This window comes from Fusarium redolens (genome assembly GCF_020744475.1).
Source record: "Fusarium redolens strain MPI-CAGE-AT-0023 chromosome Unknown BKA55scaffold_11, whole genome shotgun sequence".
Classification (NCBI taxonomy): Eukaryota; Fungi; Ascomycota; class Sordariomycetes; order Hypocreales; family Nectriaceae; genus Fusarium; species Fusarium redolens.
In genome coordinates, this window is record NW_025763674.1 from 563,359 (window position 1) to 577,944 (window position 14,586).

Consider the following 14,586-nt stretch of genomic DNA (forward strand, 5'->3'; position numbering starts at 1 on the left):
GTATCCGGAAAATTCAGAACAGTATGACTGTAAGGCTTACCTAGATATCATTCAATTTGACTATTGTGTATGAGCTTTATTTAATCAGAGAGCTTGGGGTCCCCTGTAGCAGCGTTACCCACCGTCGATAGCTCGCCATAGTGGAGACCAATCACTGTGAGATCCCAGCCGAGGCTTGCGAAGTCACCTCTTATCACTGAGTGACGAGACGGGATCTTCATTCCAAAGCTCTCACCTCCTCTTTCACCTTTCATATCTTGTGAACCCCCATCCATTGACCGTTGCGAAGCTTCAAATAAAGAAGCGACAATGGATGAAAAGGCACAGCTTCCGCCTTACAGCCCCGTTTCGCTTCCAGCACCAGTTGGACTTCATCCTGGTCAACAGCGGAACAGACGGTTGTTGCGTCGCTCACGCGCCATCAGACTCTTTGCTCTAGCCTGTTTGGCTTTCATAGTCTTTGCACAATGGCGACAACTCGCACCGCGAAATAAGACCACATTGTCTATACAGAAACTCAATGAAGACCTCGAGACGTGTAAGAAGTTCCGTGTCAAGCCGCAAGACCCGCCTGGTCTCGGCCGAGATAAGAATGCTCGTTATATCGACGGCGGCAAGCCCACTTTGATCAAGAACGCTACTATCTGGATTGGAGAGCCTGTTGAAGGAACTAGCCAGGAAGATGCCTATACCGGCAAGGGCTGGGAGTGGGCGCAAGGTGATGTCTTTCTCGAGAAGGGCCTCATTCGACGCGTTGAGAAGGACATTAAGACTGCTTCGCTACCCGATGACACAATCGTCTACGAAGCCCATGGCCGCCGCTTGACCAGCGGTATTGTTGATACTCACAGCCATGCTGGCGTCTACCCATTGCCCTCTCTAGAGGGAAACTCAGACGGCAATGAGATGTCGGATAACATCACACCTTGGGCTCGAGCCATCGACTCATTGCTTCCGCTTGATCCTCAAATCGAGGTCATCAAGTCAGGTGGTGTTACAACTTCACTTATCCTCCCTGGTTCCGGCAACAATATCGGTGGAGAGGCCTATGTCATCAAGCACGCAGTTGGTAAACCTGATGGCCGCAAGGAAATTAGTGCAGTGGACTTGCTTGCCGACCCAGACCGCAACTGGCGATACATGAAGATGGCATGCGGTGAGAACGCGAAGCGTGTTCATGGCGGAGTTGGGAAGAGACCATTCAGCCGTATGGGTGAAAGCTACGAGTTCCGCCACGCTTTTGAGCAAGCGAGAGATTTGATCCAGAAGCAGGATGATTGGTGTGCCAAGGCCGAGTCTCAGGGTGTTGAGTCCTTGGATGAGTATCTTCCTGGTGAGATTGCTTGGGAGGCCCTCACTGCTGCGCTTCGTGGCCAAGTTCATATCAACACACATTGTTACACGATTCCCGACTTAGAGGCCATGGTGGACCATACCAATGAGTTCAAGTTCCCTGTCCGAGCCTTCCATCATGCTCACCAGACATATTTGGTTCCAGAGGTAGGACATTGCTGAATAACAGAGCTTCTTTTACTAATAGTGATTAGATTCTCAAGAGAACCTGGGGTGGACGTCCTCCTGCATCCGCTCTTTTCGCCGATAACATGTTCTACAAGACCGAAGCGTACATTGGCTCCGAGTATGCTGGAAAGATCCTCCACGAGAACAACCTCACAGTAGTGTATGTCAGCGACAACCCTGTTATCAATGCGCAACACGTCCTTTTTGAAGCAGCCAAAGGTTATCACTACGGCCTTCCTTACCACGTTGCACTGGCCAGTGTTACATCTGCTCCCGCTGAACTACTCGGTTTGGGCAAGCGTGTGGGAAAGGTCAAGCCTGGTTTTGATGCCGACGTTGTTGTCTGGGATAGTGACCCTCTCAGTGTTGGCGCAACTCCTGTGCAAGTCTGGATTGACGGCACTGCTCAGTTCGAGGACCCTATTGAGCTGACGAAATCAGAAGAAGCAGCTGCATCTGTTGAGAAGCCTGCTGAGATTGTTGAGGAGCCAAGCAAGCTCGATACTGTGCTTTTCACTGGTGTCAAGAAAGTGTTCCTTGAAGATGATAAGACTTACGACTCTCAAGACAAGCCGGTCAATGTGGTTGTCCACAATGGCAAGATTTCTTGTGTTGGTACCTGCGATCATGAGTTCCAAGCTGTGGCTGCAACTGGCGCAAAGACTATTGCGCTTAATAACGGTTATTTGACTCGATCTTTTACAGCTGTGGGTGGTACTCTGGGTCTCAGCGAGATTGATGCTGAGGAGGTAACTAACAATGGACCCAACCCATTGATCTTCTCTCGGGCTATCGATGGCCTTGCACTTGACTCCAAGAAGTTGCACGTTGCCTCTCGATACGGAGTTACCAGAGCCGTCTCAGCACCAGTCTTTGTGGGCGGTGCAACCCATTTCGGTACCAGCGTCGGATTCCTGACTTCGGCATTGACAACTTTGGAAGAAGGCGCAGTTTTTGCTCCTGATCTGGCAGTTCACTACACTCTGGATCTAAATGTCAGGGGCTCAACTAGCTACTCAGCCGCTTTCGGTGGACTGAGAAACAAGTTACTTACGGCTGCTACATCTCCGGAGCCTGCTACCAATCCGTTTTCAGAAGCGGCGTATCTGAAGAAGGTGATCAGTGGCGAGCAAGTTCTGGCCCTCACAATCAACAGTGCAGATGGCATTGCAACAGCTCTTCGGATCAAGTCTGAGATCGAGAGTGTACTTGCAACAGCTGACTCAAGCAAGAGAGTTGGGGGTCTCAAGCTGGCCATCGTTGGTGGTGCCGAAGCTCACCTGTTGGCCAAGGAGCTTGGAGAGGCTGGCGTTGGAGTCATCCTGTCGCCGCTACAGGCAAAGGGCGAAAGTTGGGACTCACGTCGCGCCTTGACCGGTGCACCACTCACCAATGGTACAACCATTGATGCCTTGGTTGACGCAGGCGTAGTTGCTGCGATTGGACTGCAAGAAGACTGGGAGCTTCGTGACTTGGGTTTTGCAGCGGGAACTGCATTCAAGAACGGAGGTGGACGGTTGAACGAGAAGGAGGCTATTGATCTTGTGAGTAGCAACATCTACAAGATTCTTGGGGCGGCTGAAAAGTCAGCCAAGGATTCTGGTCACTTTATGGTGACTGAGGGTAGCCCTCTTGAGATTGGATCGAGAATCAAGGCTGTTGGCCATGGTAGGGGTGATGTATCTGTGTTTATCTAGGTGTACCTTTGATAGCGTACGGGTACTCGAGTACCCGAGTTGGATGAATTACATGCGTTTATCTATAAGATCCACTCTTTAAATGGCCTCCTTGAAGCTTAATACTATGGTCAAGATACAGGATAAAAATTCCAAGACTATCTAAAGCAGGAGTCGAGTACGGAGTTACACAAGACGTCATTTTCATTTCTCTTACCCTACCTAAGCTTTACTAAGATCTTCATAATACCACATTATGAGAGTCGAGTACAGCATGTGCTCTTAATAGACTCTTTCTCATCTCCTTTAATATGAGTGCATTGTAGATTTATAATATGAGTGGCAACTTGCAATTGAGGTCATCACCAAAAAGAAATACAGTGGGAGCCGACCCTCGGGAAGCGGGGATTACAAACAGTGACGCGCGGGAGCAAAGTGGAGCAACGCGCGCGGGTAATGACCAAGAGCGGTTGGTTCTATTGGCTGAGATCATGAATCTTGTCGATTTCGGCAGAGGTTTTCGGAAGTAGCAAGCGGAAATCGGAAAATGCTCCACAAGCCATGATGGGCCCATTATCATGGGACAAGAGGATAAATAGCTTGAGGACCCCGCCGTGATGAGATGAGCTAGAATTATAAGGTAGTCAACAAATAGCAGTTCATGTGGAATTGGCCTCTTGTTGCACGAAGAACTTTTTCGACATCTTTATTCAAGTCGTTTTCATCTCAGAGACATTTATCCACCATGTCAAAGGTTGCTCCTGTAATTGCGCTATCGCATGGCGGTGGTAAGTCAACACCATATGATGTCGCTATCAATTACGGATATAGCTAATACTCTTAGGCCCCATGCCTGTTCTTGGCGACCCTAAGCATGAAAGCATTGTCTACTCCCTAAAGAATCGCGTCCCCAAGATCCTCAAGCTCGGCACCCCAGATCAACCCCGAGCCATCATCCTTGTCACCGCGCACTGGTCAACCGCAAAGCCCACCATCTCATCAGGCGCATCTCATAAGCTACTCTACGACTACTACGGGTTCCCTCGTGAATCGTACTCTCTCAAGTACCCAGCGCCCGGACACCCAGAGATCGCAAACGAGATCGCCGATGCTCTGCGAGGAGAAGGTCTTACACCTGAATTGGATGACGAGCGAGGATGGGACCACGGAGTTTTTATTCCGCTTCTGCTCGTCAATCCCAAAGCCGACATCCCCGTTGTCCAAGTCTCAGTTCTTGAGTCAGAGGATCCCGAAGAACATCTCCGCATGGGCGCAGCACTGCGAAAACTGCGCGCCAACAATATCGCCGTTGTTGGCTCGGGCTTTGCAAGCTTTCATAACATTCGCGCCATGATGATGCTGGGTAGTTCGGGGCCTGAACAGCAGGCGCAGTTTCGAACCTTGTCTGATGAATGGAATAACACATTGACTGAGGCGACGCTCAAGAAGGATGCAGATGAGCGGTGGAAGGCTCTCAAGGAGTGGAGAAAATTTCCGTATGCTGATATGATGCACCCGCCTAATGGAGGAGAGCATTTTATGCCATTGCTTGTGTGCGCGGGTGCAGCCAGGGAGGGAGAAGAGACAAAGAAGTACAATGATGAGTATGTTGGAGTTGAGATTAGTACATTCTACTGGGGCTCAGAGGAAGAGAGTAAACTGTAAATATTTATCGAATTTAGCGTTGTTGAATAGAGTATCATGGTTATTTGGTATGCTTGTTTTAAGCCAAGGTTGAGTGTGGGTGCCCCTCATGTCAAAGCCTCGATTGGTAAATCCATCTCACTCCCATTGGAACAGAGATCCCTACCAATCCCCTGATTTACAGGTACAAATACCTCTGACAGCAATTTACATGCAACAGGAAAGATGTGCATCCCGCCTCAAGCCCACTATTCGTGACCCGCTGCCGTCATCATGGGCTTGGCTCGCCCAGTTCGCCCTCGACAAGAGTCTTAGCTGACGTCAAGACGAAGAAAAAAAATCAAGCCTATAGAACCCTTTGAGGCCAAGTAAAAACCTGTATGTACAATTACATATTATAATGTTGTAAAAATGCTCAAAACTGGAATTCGGTCGTTGTCCTGTCGTTTAAATACATCCAACGCTGCAAAGCATCTCCCGCGCTTCACTGCCCCTCCAACATCCTGCATACAACCTCACATTCGCACACTTACACCACCGTCACCACTACGAAAGCTCTATACAACAGCGAGCAGCATGGGTCAACATTACAAGCCCACAATTGACGCACAAGTCGTCAAGGTCTTTGTTCTCGAGACTGATACTCCTCATCCTGATACTCAGACCGAGCGCGGTTCGTTTGGTGAGATTCTGCATCACCATCTTTCACAGGCTGGAAGCAAACATCATCCTCCGTTGGGTGTTGAGACAGAGCAAGTCTTTGTGGTGACAGAAGAGGGCGGCCGCATTCCAAAGGTGGAGGAGTTTGAGGGTTACGATGGACTGCTCATTACGGGCAGTATGTATGACGCGCATGGCGACAACCAGTGGATTCATGACTTGCTCGATCTTTTGAAGCGTTAGTAGCCCGTTCTTTGTTTGTTGAATGGAAAACTGACTGTTTCTAGAACTATGGATAAAGCGCCCAGACTTTCACTTCACAGGCGTTTGCTTCGGCCACCAAGTTCTCTCCCGTCTTCTAGGAGGCAAAGTCGGTCCTTCACCTACAAATGACTGGGAACTTGGTCACAATGCCATTACCCTCACACCCGTAGGCAAGCGCCTCTTCCGCACTCACGATGACAAAGTGTATCTCCACCAAATGCACCAAGACCAAGTCCTCGAAGCTCCCACCGTCGAGTCATCCAACGGCCTTCTCGAGCCCGATACCGACATCCATGTTTGGGGCACGAGTAGTCACACATCCATTCAGGGATTGTATATCCCCAACCGGCTATTCACATCGCAAGCGCATCTGGCGTTTGACGAAGACATGGTCAAGAGACAGATTCAGATGAGAATTGACAGTGGTGGGATCAAGGATCTGGAGCATGCGGATCGGGCGGCTGAGACGGCGGATCTGGAACATGATGGAGAACAAGTTGCGTCAGCGATTCTGAGGTTGTTTAGGTACGACGATGATGGTATGTCGTGGGACTGAGCTGGTTTGCATGCGTTGAAAAATAGATGGCCATGATTGGGCCTGATATCATAGCCTCTTTCTCCTCAACTTCTTTATTCTCTTAGGCTACGAGATCCGATAATTAAAGTTACTAAAGAAAATTTCCTTAAGATCATTATCCATATATGATATAGAACCCTTGTATGGACAGCACTCTATAAATAGTCTGTGAAACAAGGAGCATCCATGCTTCATAGATCAAAACACAGCCAAGCCAAGTGCTACAATCCATGTGAACGTGAGCAGCTATAATCCATGCCAACTAGCTTCTTTTGAAGGTATCTCTATTGCAGTAATCGGTATCGGATTGCTATTAAGCCGTAAGCGACACCATCTCTGACCTATGGCTATTTCCTTCTCCTCCAAGGTATAAAACTGGCCCTTTCACGAGTCTGCTTGTCTAGAGTTACGTGCTATGGAGATCTTGGAAATCAGGACATGATACAAACTTCTAGTATCAAGACCAAGTTCTCATCCAAACACATAAGGCCTGCTGGCACCTTTTCCCTTTGCGCGGATACATTCATTTAAGTCTTTGCGCTTTGCAGGGACATTTTTTGTTTTTACCATCAGTTTGAGGGATGTCTACTTATTCTCTATCATCAATTGTGACGGCTTCTCTTTTGAATCGCCGTTTGTAATGATTACTCGTGTAGATTACTGTTTTCATGTAAGATTCTTTGCGCGAAAAAGAGCAGCATGCATCTTCTTCCTCCAAAATATTTGGAAGCATGAAGACATTTAGTCAAACCAGGCCATACCTACGACATTGTGATTGATCCCCCTATCGCCAGTTGTCTCAAACCTTCCTCAATTGCAGATCTTGTAACAGCCATCCAATAAAGTCTCGACATTAACAGCGATGGTCACTAACATCAAGATTGGCCCTTAAAGTAGGTTATCATCTGCAACTAGAAATAAGTATAAACTATATATAATTGCATATGACATATGTGAATAATCTGATGATCACATTATGTTATTCACTGGTCACTTACAAGATGTTAAAAAGTTTACTACAATCACCCAGTTTCCAAAATCGTGATAAGTATAAGCATGCATCAATTGGTATTAAGTAAATCTGATTTATGGCCCATATAAACAAACGCTTTTCCCAAACTCGCTAATTCAGAATGCCAATCCCATTTTTAACATCAATCATGAAGCCGCAAGTTTCTTCAGCTCCGGCAAAGCCCACTGTTTCATCCATCGCGACTCCAGCAGGTCTTTAGCTGTTATCCTATCCTCAGGCCGGAAAGTAATCATCTTCTTCATCATATCAATAAAAGCCTCCTTCTCATCCTTTGACATGGGCTTCATGCCGCTCTCCTCTCGTCCTTGCTGCACACAGCGCTCAAAGCGTACATCCCATGTGAAACCGCCCTGAGTAGCGGCTTGTGTCGATGTCTCTTCTTCGATGTCCTCGACCCAGTACTCGGATCGCTTAGCGCCGTAGACAGACCACTCTTCTGGGATTTCGCCGAGAAGATCAATCTGGTCTTGAAGAATGTCGTCTTCTGAGAGGGTCCAGGCGTCGAATAGTGGGCGTTGTCCGACGACGTTCCAGAGGAGACAGCCGAGGCTCCAGATGTCAGAGCTGAACGAGAGAGGTTGACACACATCGGGGAATTGAGTTTCGGGTGCCCGGTAGCGAATCGGAGCGTTGGAATACTGACGCTTTTCTTGACTCGGTAAATAGGACTCGCCGAAATCGCCTAGTAAGATCTTTGCATCTGCTAGAGCTACATCCTCGCTCTTTTGACCAAGCCAGATTGGCAGCACGACATTTCGAGGTGCGTTTTCGTCAAGGGGAAGGCCGTCGAGCCTCGTCACAGGAACTGTTGTCGGGTGACTATGTCGCTCGTGAAGTTGATCCGGTGATAATCGCTTGATTCGGTCCGGAAGCTGGAGCAGGATGTTGTCGAGGTGGAGGTCGCCGTGTACTACACCGCCTTCATGGAGGTACGCGACGGACTGAACGACCTGAGCGGCGATAGCTCGGGCAGTCCGTGGTTGAAAGAGTCTTGTGGATGAGGCATCCTTTGCAAGACGCAGCGACATCATCGCCGGATCGTTAACCAGACAGGTGTGTCTTCCATTGGGACCATCGAAGTGAAAGTTGTCGGTGACATGTCTAATGAGAGACCTTCCAGGATGTTTCTTTCCAGCTTTGGCTTCCAAACGTTGAAGAACATCGACCTCTGTTGAATCTTCACCAAAATCTGCGAGTACTATCTTCAATGCGGCGTACTTCTGTTTCAAGATGTCCCATGAGAGCCATACGGTGGAGTAGCCACCATGACCGAGCTTGTTGAGGATGAGATAGCGGTTGTTGATAGTTTCACCTAGGGATACGGGATGGAAGCCTCCAAGGCGGTACTGTTCGAGATTTTCGACATGTTCGATGTAGTTGTAGTTGTAACCCATGTTGATCAGTCTAGTGTTGTGATCCTCCATCATCATGGCCGGCTGTGTTGTCTGAGCGGTGACGGTAGCCAAACCACGAGTTGCAGCTTTTGAGATGAGGCCATTGAAACGAAAAGACCTCTTCCTCGCTCCAGACATGAGGGTGAGTGATGGTCGCCGCAGCGACTTGAGACTGCAAGTAGCCATTTTCACGAAGAGGTTATCGTCTATCGGTGAAGGTATTTCTTGTGTCCATGGGCGTATTCAGAAATGGGGCCATTCCGTTGTGTTCGTTATAAGGTAGGTATAATAGGTGAAGATACAATTTATTCCATAGGTAAAGAGAACGAAAGACAGAAGATATAGGAAGGGGAGGAATGCAAGAGTTTATGAGTAACACGCAGAAGCCGAAATCCGGGGTAAAAGGTGCTAAACTGTTACTCATAGCTCGGAGCTATCATAGGTCACTCTCGGCTCAAGGGAAGTGGATACGGGGTAACTAAGAGCCTGAGGCATCATTTCGGCCAAGTTCCGTGCTACGGTGTGAGACTCTGTTTATATTGATATGATTAACCCTTGAACAGTTGCATTAAATCACCAGTTTCACGCGTTAGCGTTGGCACTCTCCCGGGTTTGTCGTCCACGGGAGTTGACGGGAGGGAAGACTTTGAAGCTTTCTTTGTGTCTTGACTTGACCTTGTTGGTGGACCACGGTTGGAATCGGGCAAGTTTAGTCGAGGAAGCTAGAAAACCCATCGAGTCGTGTGACTCTAGACGAGTATCAGGAGCAATTGATACCTGGCATCTCTAATCAGGGGGATAATTGTGTAATTTGACTGAAAATTTGGCATCTGCTGCATGTATCATGATATGATACCATTGATAGCCATTCTTCTGTACCTGATGGTAGATGCCGGTTCCGGACACCCGGAGTATCCACACTCCAGCTCAAGCTCCGTCTCCAGCAACAGCTTCAAAATCTGGGGTAAGCTATCGATAGATGCTTCAGTTGCTTGGCAAATCTATATACCACTCTTTTGAGGAACTCATCTCAAAGAGCATCTTGAGCAACATAACTAATACCAAGCATCTCCTCGTCAACTATACACAGTCGATGCTGTGAGACTTGACTTTGATCAACCATGAAGTTACCCAATCAGCATCAGTCACACTTTCTTGACCGCCATCATATGATGCATAAGATCAGCTATAACAACCATGCAACAATTGGCTTATTCGTTGCAAGAATGCTTCCAAGTATGTTACTTTTGGAGTGTTATCAGGAGATCGTCGTCTAAAAATATTCGATATTATGGGTCGACTTACGAGTTCTCGATTCTCAAACGAGTCTCAAACAGCTTTTTTTTGATGCGACCGATGCTGGGCCGATACACTATCAATAACCTATAGTGAATTCGGGGAATTTATCACTACTCCATGATAATACGGTGTTTTAGTCATTGAATCGATCTCGGCATATCTCGGTTTCCGGTTGCCCTGTCTCTCGTATCACAAGGTGACTTACTTGGGTAAGTTGTTGACGCGAGGTGTTGTTGATAGAGCAGCAGTCTTGACAATCGCTACTCAAAATTCAAGACTAACGGGGTCATTCGCTGGGCTTTGTGAGTCTATCGTCGTCAGTAAGCTTTGGGGTTTAGGAAATTAGGGAATCGGTATACTTACTTGTATTATCATAGCTTCACCCTAGTATTTGTGAAGTTACTCCTTAGTTTATGGTAGTATACTCATAATTCACTAAGATAATAAAGCTTAAAATTTATACCTATGTAGAGACATAGACCAGCCCAGACTGCTTAGCTGGCATTCTGTCTTTTTCTTGTATGATCTAGACTGTGCACTCAATATCCCACTCAAGTAGCGAAGATGATATTGCCTGGACTCTTGAGCTTATACCATATGGGCCGCTTACTATTGGCCCTGGTAAGCTTCATATCTCTTTTGAGGATATGATCGATGACCTCTATCCTTGCATTATCATCATCATCTCATGAATCCGGATATTCTTTCCAAGTATCCTTCAGACTCACAAGGAGGCCTTGGTCTATTACAGTTTACAGAAGTCCAGTTTATAATTTTCTGAAGATGGCTTGATCGTAAAGTTCAGAGACATCTTGAGGCTCGTCTAAGCTATCCCTAATTCTCTATCCTGATAAGGTTAACTATCCTAAACGTAGGCTATCTTATGACAGAAACAACAGGCTAGGTACTGATATTACAGAGACTTACAACTTGGTCGCAAATATTACCATTGTAGAGGGGGCATTAGCCGTGGACGCGTGCTCGGCGATGTCTTGGGGAGTAAGCCAGCTATATAAATCTCCTGCCCAAGATATTTCACAGGGTGGGACTTGATGTTCTATGTTTGCGGCCTAAATAAACTTTTGATCTTTACTGGTTCTCGATGTTTATATTTAATGTCTCGTTATTAGACGACATGGGCTACTGCCTAAGAATTGTAGAAACCAGGCTCTAATTCCTGCTCCAAGTCGCTTTGCAATCGTTTTAGAAACGGATAAATGAACATGAAAGTGCTCTCTGATAGAGTTCTTAATTGATAAATAGCACAAGTTTCGAATGAATATAACTTTGCTTTCTGATAGATGTTTAACTATCAGTCAGGGTATATCTTTCCCAAGCCAAGGTTGTTTAATAAGAGAATATCTATAATCCCAGCATTTCAAGACAAAATAGACAACGAGTTACCTAACAAAAGCATAGTTCATCACAAAAGCCGTTGTTGACTGCGAGATGAGAGCAAATCCTCCTTCCAGCGCTTTATGTTGAAAGCTAAGTGCGAAACGTAGCTCTTCGTGCACTCCAAGCTCATCCGATCACGAGACCGGCAGATATCCTCCCAAGCTCTCTCCGACTCCCAAGCCAGCCAAGACAAGCCCCATCAAACAAGCATATTTTCTCAGATAGCTAAGTAGCTAATCTAACCAAGCTTGTAATTTCTATTCTTGAACTTTCACCATCCACTAAATATGTACGCCATCAATTCACATGGGATGTGACACACAAGACCGGAAACAAGACCGGATCAAAGCCATAACGGATGCTGCATCCGGGCAATACTTTGAACAAGCCGCTGCGCCCTCTTCTGGCAAGTTATACCGGGAGTTCAAGTCCGTACGCCAATGACACAATTTTGTGTGCGGAATCCTGTTGTCTCTACACGTCGCGTGATACATCATGCATCCCAGACTGACCACCACTTTTGACGATCAACGCTGCATGTTCTTGGTCGACGCGAGAATTCACCCCGCCTTGCGGATTCAAGCTCACATATCAATTGTTCCGTGTAATGTATGTGCCAGTTTTGCTTGTGACACCGGCGTCTTGCCTGACCTATCATGGCTAACTGCGGGCTGTTGTCCGCCCGCAAACCCCAGGTTTTTGCTTATCAGACTTCAAGATTGCTTCTGTTTCCGGTTATAAAGGAGTGCCTCGGTTATCTAACCCCGGACGCCTCATTCTTGGCTGCATCTGGCTCACACCACTTGTCTTGTTCTAGACCGAGAATCCGGTTGACTACATACGACAATCTCTGTGCAAGTCAACGAGCAAAACAGAAACTGGCTCGTTGCCAAGTAACCAATGATTCACATGAGAATATCGTCGAGCTTGAGAGTTGAAATGGTTCATAATTATTCAATGTTTTCAAGCCTGCTTCTTTGAGCGGCCTTTCTTCTCATAACTAGATACAGAAGCTTTGATAGCTATACAACACATGGGCTCTCCTGTCCCTGATATCCAATCCACTGTAACTTTTTGTACTCCAAAAACTCCGTTTCAAAAGTCATTTCCCATGTGTTCTGTATTCCCTTTCTTTATAATGTAGAGGTGGAAGTTACTGAGTCTTCCTATCAACGCTTCTGGGGTATCTTCTTTTCGCAAATCGGATCGCCGCGTGTCTCATGCAGTTGGTAACAAAGGGAAAAAATGCGAGTATTAAGCAATAAATGACAATGTTGTAAGTTTCCAGGTGGCAGCTCTATTGGCTACCGTCATCTGATGAGTTGGAAAAACTGCTGAGTCGGTGGGCATCGAGATGCTCCAGGCTCTCGTACTCAACTGGGGACTCAACGGCAGGGTAGGCAGGGGGGCTAGGAGGCACGTCTTGGTAGACCGGGGGAGCCTCGTTATCCCAGCTGACACCCATGCCAGCATGAGCAGTCATGACAACACCGTAATGCATTCGCAGGATGCGGCCGGTGCCGGTTTGGGTAGCCAGTTGAGGCTTACCCTCTGGAGCGTATTCTCGAGAAACAACAAGCTCGATGAGGAGTGAATGTGTCACCTCGACGCCCTCAGCAGACTTGGTGTCACAGGCATACTTGAGCTCCTTGGTGTGAGACTTGTACTGATTGGCAAAGTAGTCAAATTCAAGCTCAACCTTTCCATCGGTGCCAGTGAAGTCAGACTTCCAGCCATCGTGGAGGTGCTTCTCACCCAGAACGCGGACCTCGTTGCGGGGGAGACTCTTCTTCTCGGCGTCGTCAACTGCAGGAGCATGTCGGTCGCAAGCAGGGGCCACGGTCTTGATGGTCTCCTCGAGTCTCCAGGTGACCTTCTTCAGTCGCCAGAAGTCGATGGTCTTAGCCTTATCGTTACGGCTCATAAGGCCGTCAAGTCGCAGACTGACAGTGTTGGTTCCCGTAGGGTGAATGATGTTGTTGTAGTGAGCGCTGGCCTTGATGTTGGTAGGAGGGAAGACGCGGACAGAGTGGTGAGGGATTTCGTTTTCGGGAAGAGATCGCTTAACAGGGACAGTTCGCTCGAATCGCACGGGTGTGACAGAGCCACTGGCTGAGTGCACGCTCTTGGTGACATAGGCGTCAGCCTTGAACTCATATGAGATGGCGACGAGGGGAGTGTCCATGGTAGCAGGGAGGTGGCCATCCAGGAGAATAGAGAAAGGGAATGGGTGACGACCCTTTCGAAGCGTGGTAGGCAGAGCGAGGAACTGCCAGCTCTTGAGCTCAGTGTATTGGTTCTGGCAATCTGTGCAGTGGCCCTGGTAAGGCCTCTTCTGGTAAATGTGAAGCTTGAGAGAAGCTGCGAAGCTTCCAACCTCGACAACCTCCTCCTTGACATCCAGGAACATCTGTCCAGTGATAAGAGCACCAGTGCTCTCTTCAGTGTTGCCGTGGAAAACCACAGGTGGACTTTCGATGCTCCAGTCAATAGAAACATCTGAAGGCTGTTCCTTGTGGGACTTGCCAAAAGGCAGAGAAATTCGGTGATGCTTCTTAACGGCATCTGCGAGTTCGGTCATCTTGACAGCGTGGATTTGAGGTCGATCCTCGCCGTCTGATGTGTAAGGGCTGTTTGTGCGTGATCGAGCAACCTTCTTGATCTGAGCAATGTTGCCAGAAGAGGTGCGGATGAAGTTAGCCACGCGGTGGGGCATGGCGGCGGTAGTGAGCGATCCTTTTGTAAGACGCTCTCTTTTGTGGTTGATTATACGGGTTTGGATGGTGGGGGTTGGCGGCTAAAATAGCACTCGGCGTGAACGAATTTTCGCAAAAACTCTTCAGGGTGATGTAATACCGGAAATAGTATTGTCGACGCCGGCGTATGATGTGGGTGTATACGGCGGGAGATAGCCAGGGGCAGTAGGTCTTCTGACTTTACAAATGTTGCAAGCTGCGTCAATGCGAAGTCGGTAATGACGATGCAGCGACTCAAACCTGTTCCGAGGTGGTGTGCAAGGATTTTGAGTGCCGGCTACTAGCTGTGGATGCCGCGAGTAAGTGGTGGCAGACTTGTTTTCGTTTTTCTCGTAACTTCTGTGAAGAGCGAGTGACTGAGATA

The 14,586-nt window shown here is 47.7% G+C and overlaps 5 protein-coding genes across 5 annotated transcripts; 3 read left to right on the top strand and 2 right to left on the bottom strand.

Annotated features, from left to right (window-relative positions):
• Nucleotides 1-309: 309 nt before the first annotated feature.
• On the top strand, nt 310-3,218 carry BKA55DRAFT_541121 (uncharacterized protein; the record flags this gene model as incomplete). Its single annotated transcript, XM_046190348.1, has 2 exons — nt 310-1,500; nt 1,548-3,218. The coding sequence occupies 2 exons, from the start codon at nt 310-312 to the stop codon at nt 3,216-3,218; spliced, it is 2,862 nt and encodes a 953-aa protein (XP_046047429.1).
• Nucleotides 3,219-3,942: 724 nt separating this feature from the next.
• On the top strand, nt 3,943-4,862 carry BKA55DRAFT_692020 (Extradiol ring-cleavage dioxygenase, class III enzyme, subunit B; the record flags this gene model as incomplete). The annotated part of the gene is made up of 2 exons (XM_046199710.1): nt 3,943-3,985; nt 4,042-4,862. 2 exons carry the CDS (start codon nt 3,943-3,945, stop codon nt 4,860-4,862), a joined length of 864 nt encoding a protein of 287 aa, XP_046047430.1.
• A 555-nt stretch (nt 4,863-5,417) lies between these two features.
• On the top strand, nt 5,418-6,321 carry BKA55DRAFT_516415 (class I glutamine amidotransferase-like protein; the record flags this gene model as incomplete). Its single annotated transcript, XM_046188087.1, has 2 exons — nt 5,418-5,739; nt 5,789-6,321. 2 exons carry the CDS (start codon nt 5,418-5,420, stop codon nt 6,319-6,321), a joined length of 855 nt encoding a protein of 284 aa, XP_046047431.1.
• A 1,066-nt stretch (nt 6,322-7,387) lies between these two features.
• On the bottom strand, nt 7,388-9,247 carry BKA55DRAFT_573359 (kinase-like domain-containing protein). Its single transcript, XM_046193203.1, has one exon. The coding sequence runs from the start codon at nt 8,953-8,955 to the stop codon at nt 7,501-7,503; it is 1,455 nt and encodes a 484-aa protein (XP_046047432.1). The 5' UTR covers nt 8,956-9,247; the 3' UTR covers nt 7,388-7,500.
• Nucleotides 9,248-12,763: 3,516 nt separating this feature from the next.
• On the bottom strand, nt 12,764-14,182 carry BKA55DRAFT_595392 (uncharacterized protein; the record flags this gene model as incomplete). The annotated part of the gene is made up of 1 exon (XM_046195798.1): nt 12,764-14,182. One exon carries the CDS (start codon nt 14,180-14,182, stop codon nt 12,764-12,766), a length of 1,419 nt encoding a protein of 472 aa, XP_046047433.1.
• Between the last annotated feature and the right edge of the window lie 404 nt (nt 14,183-14,586).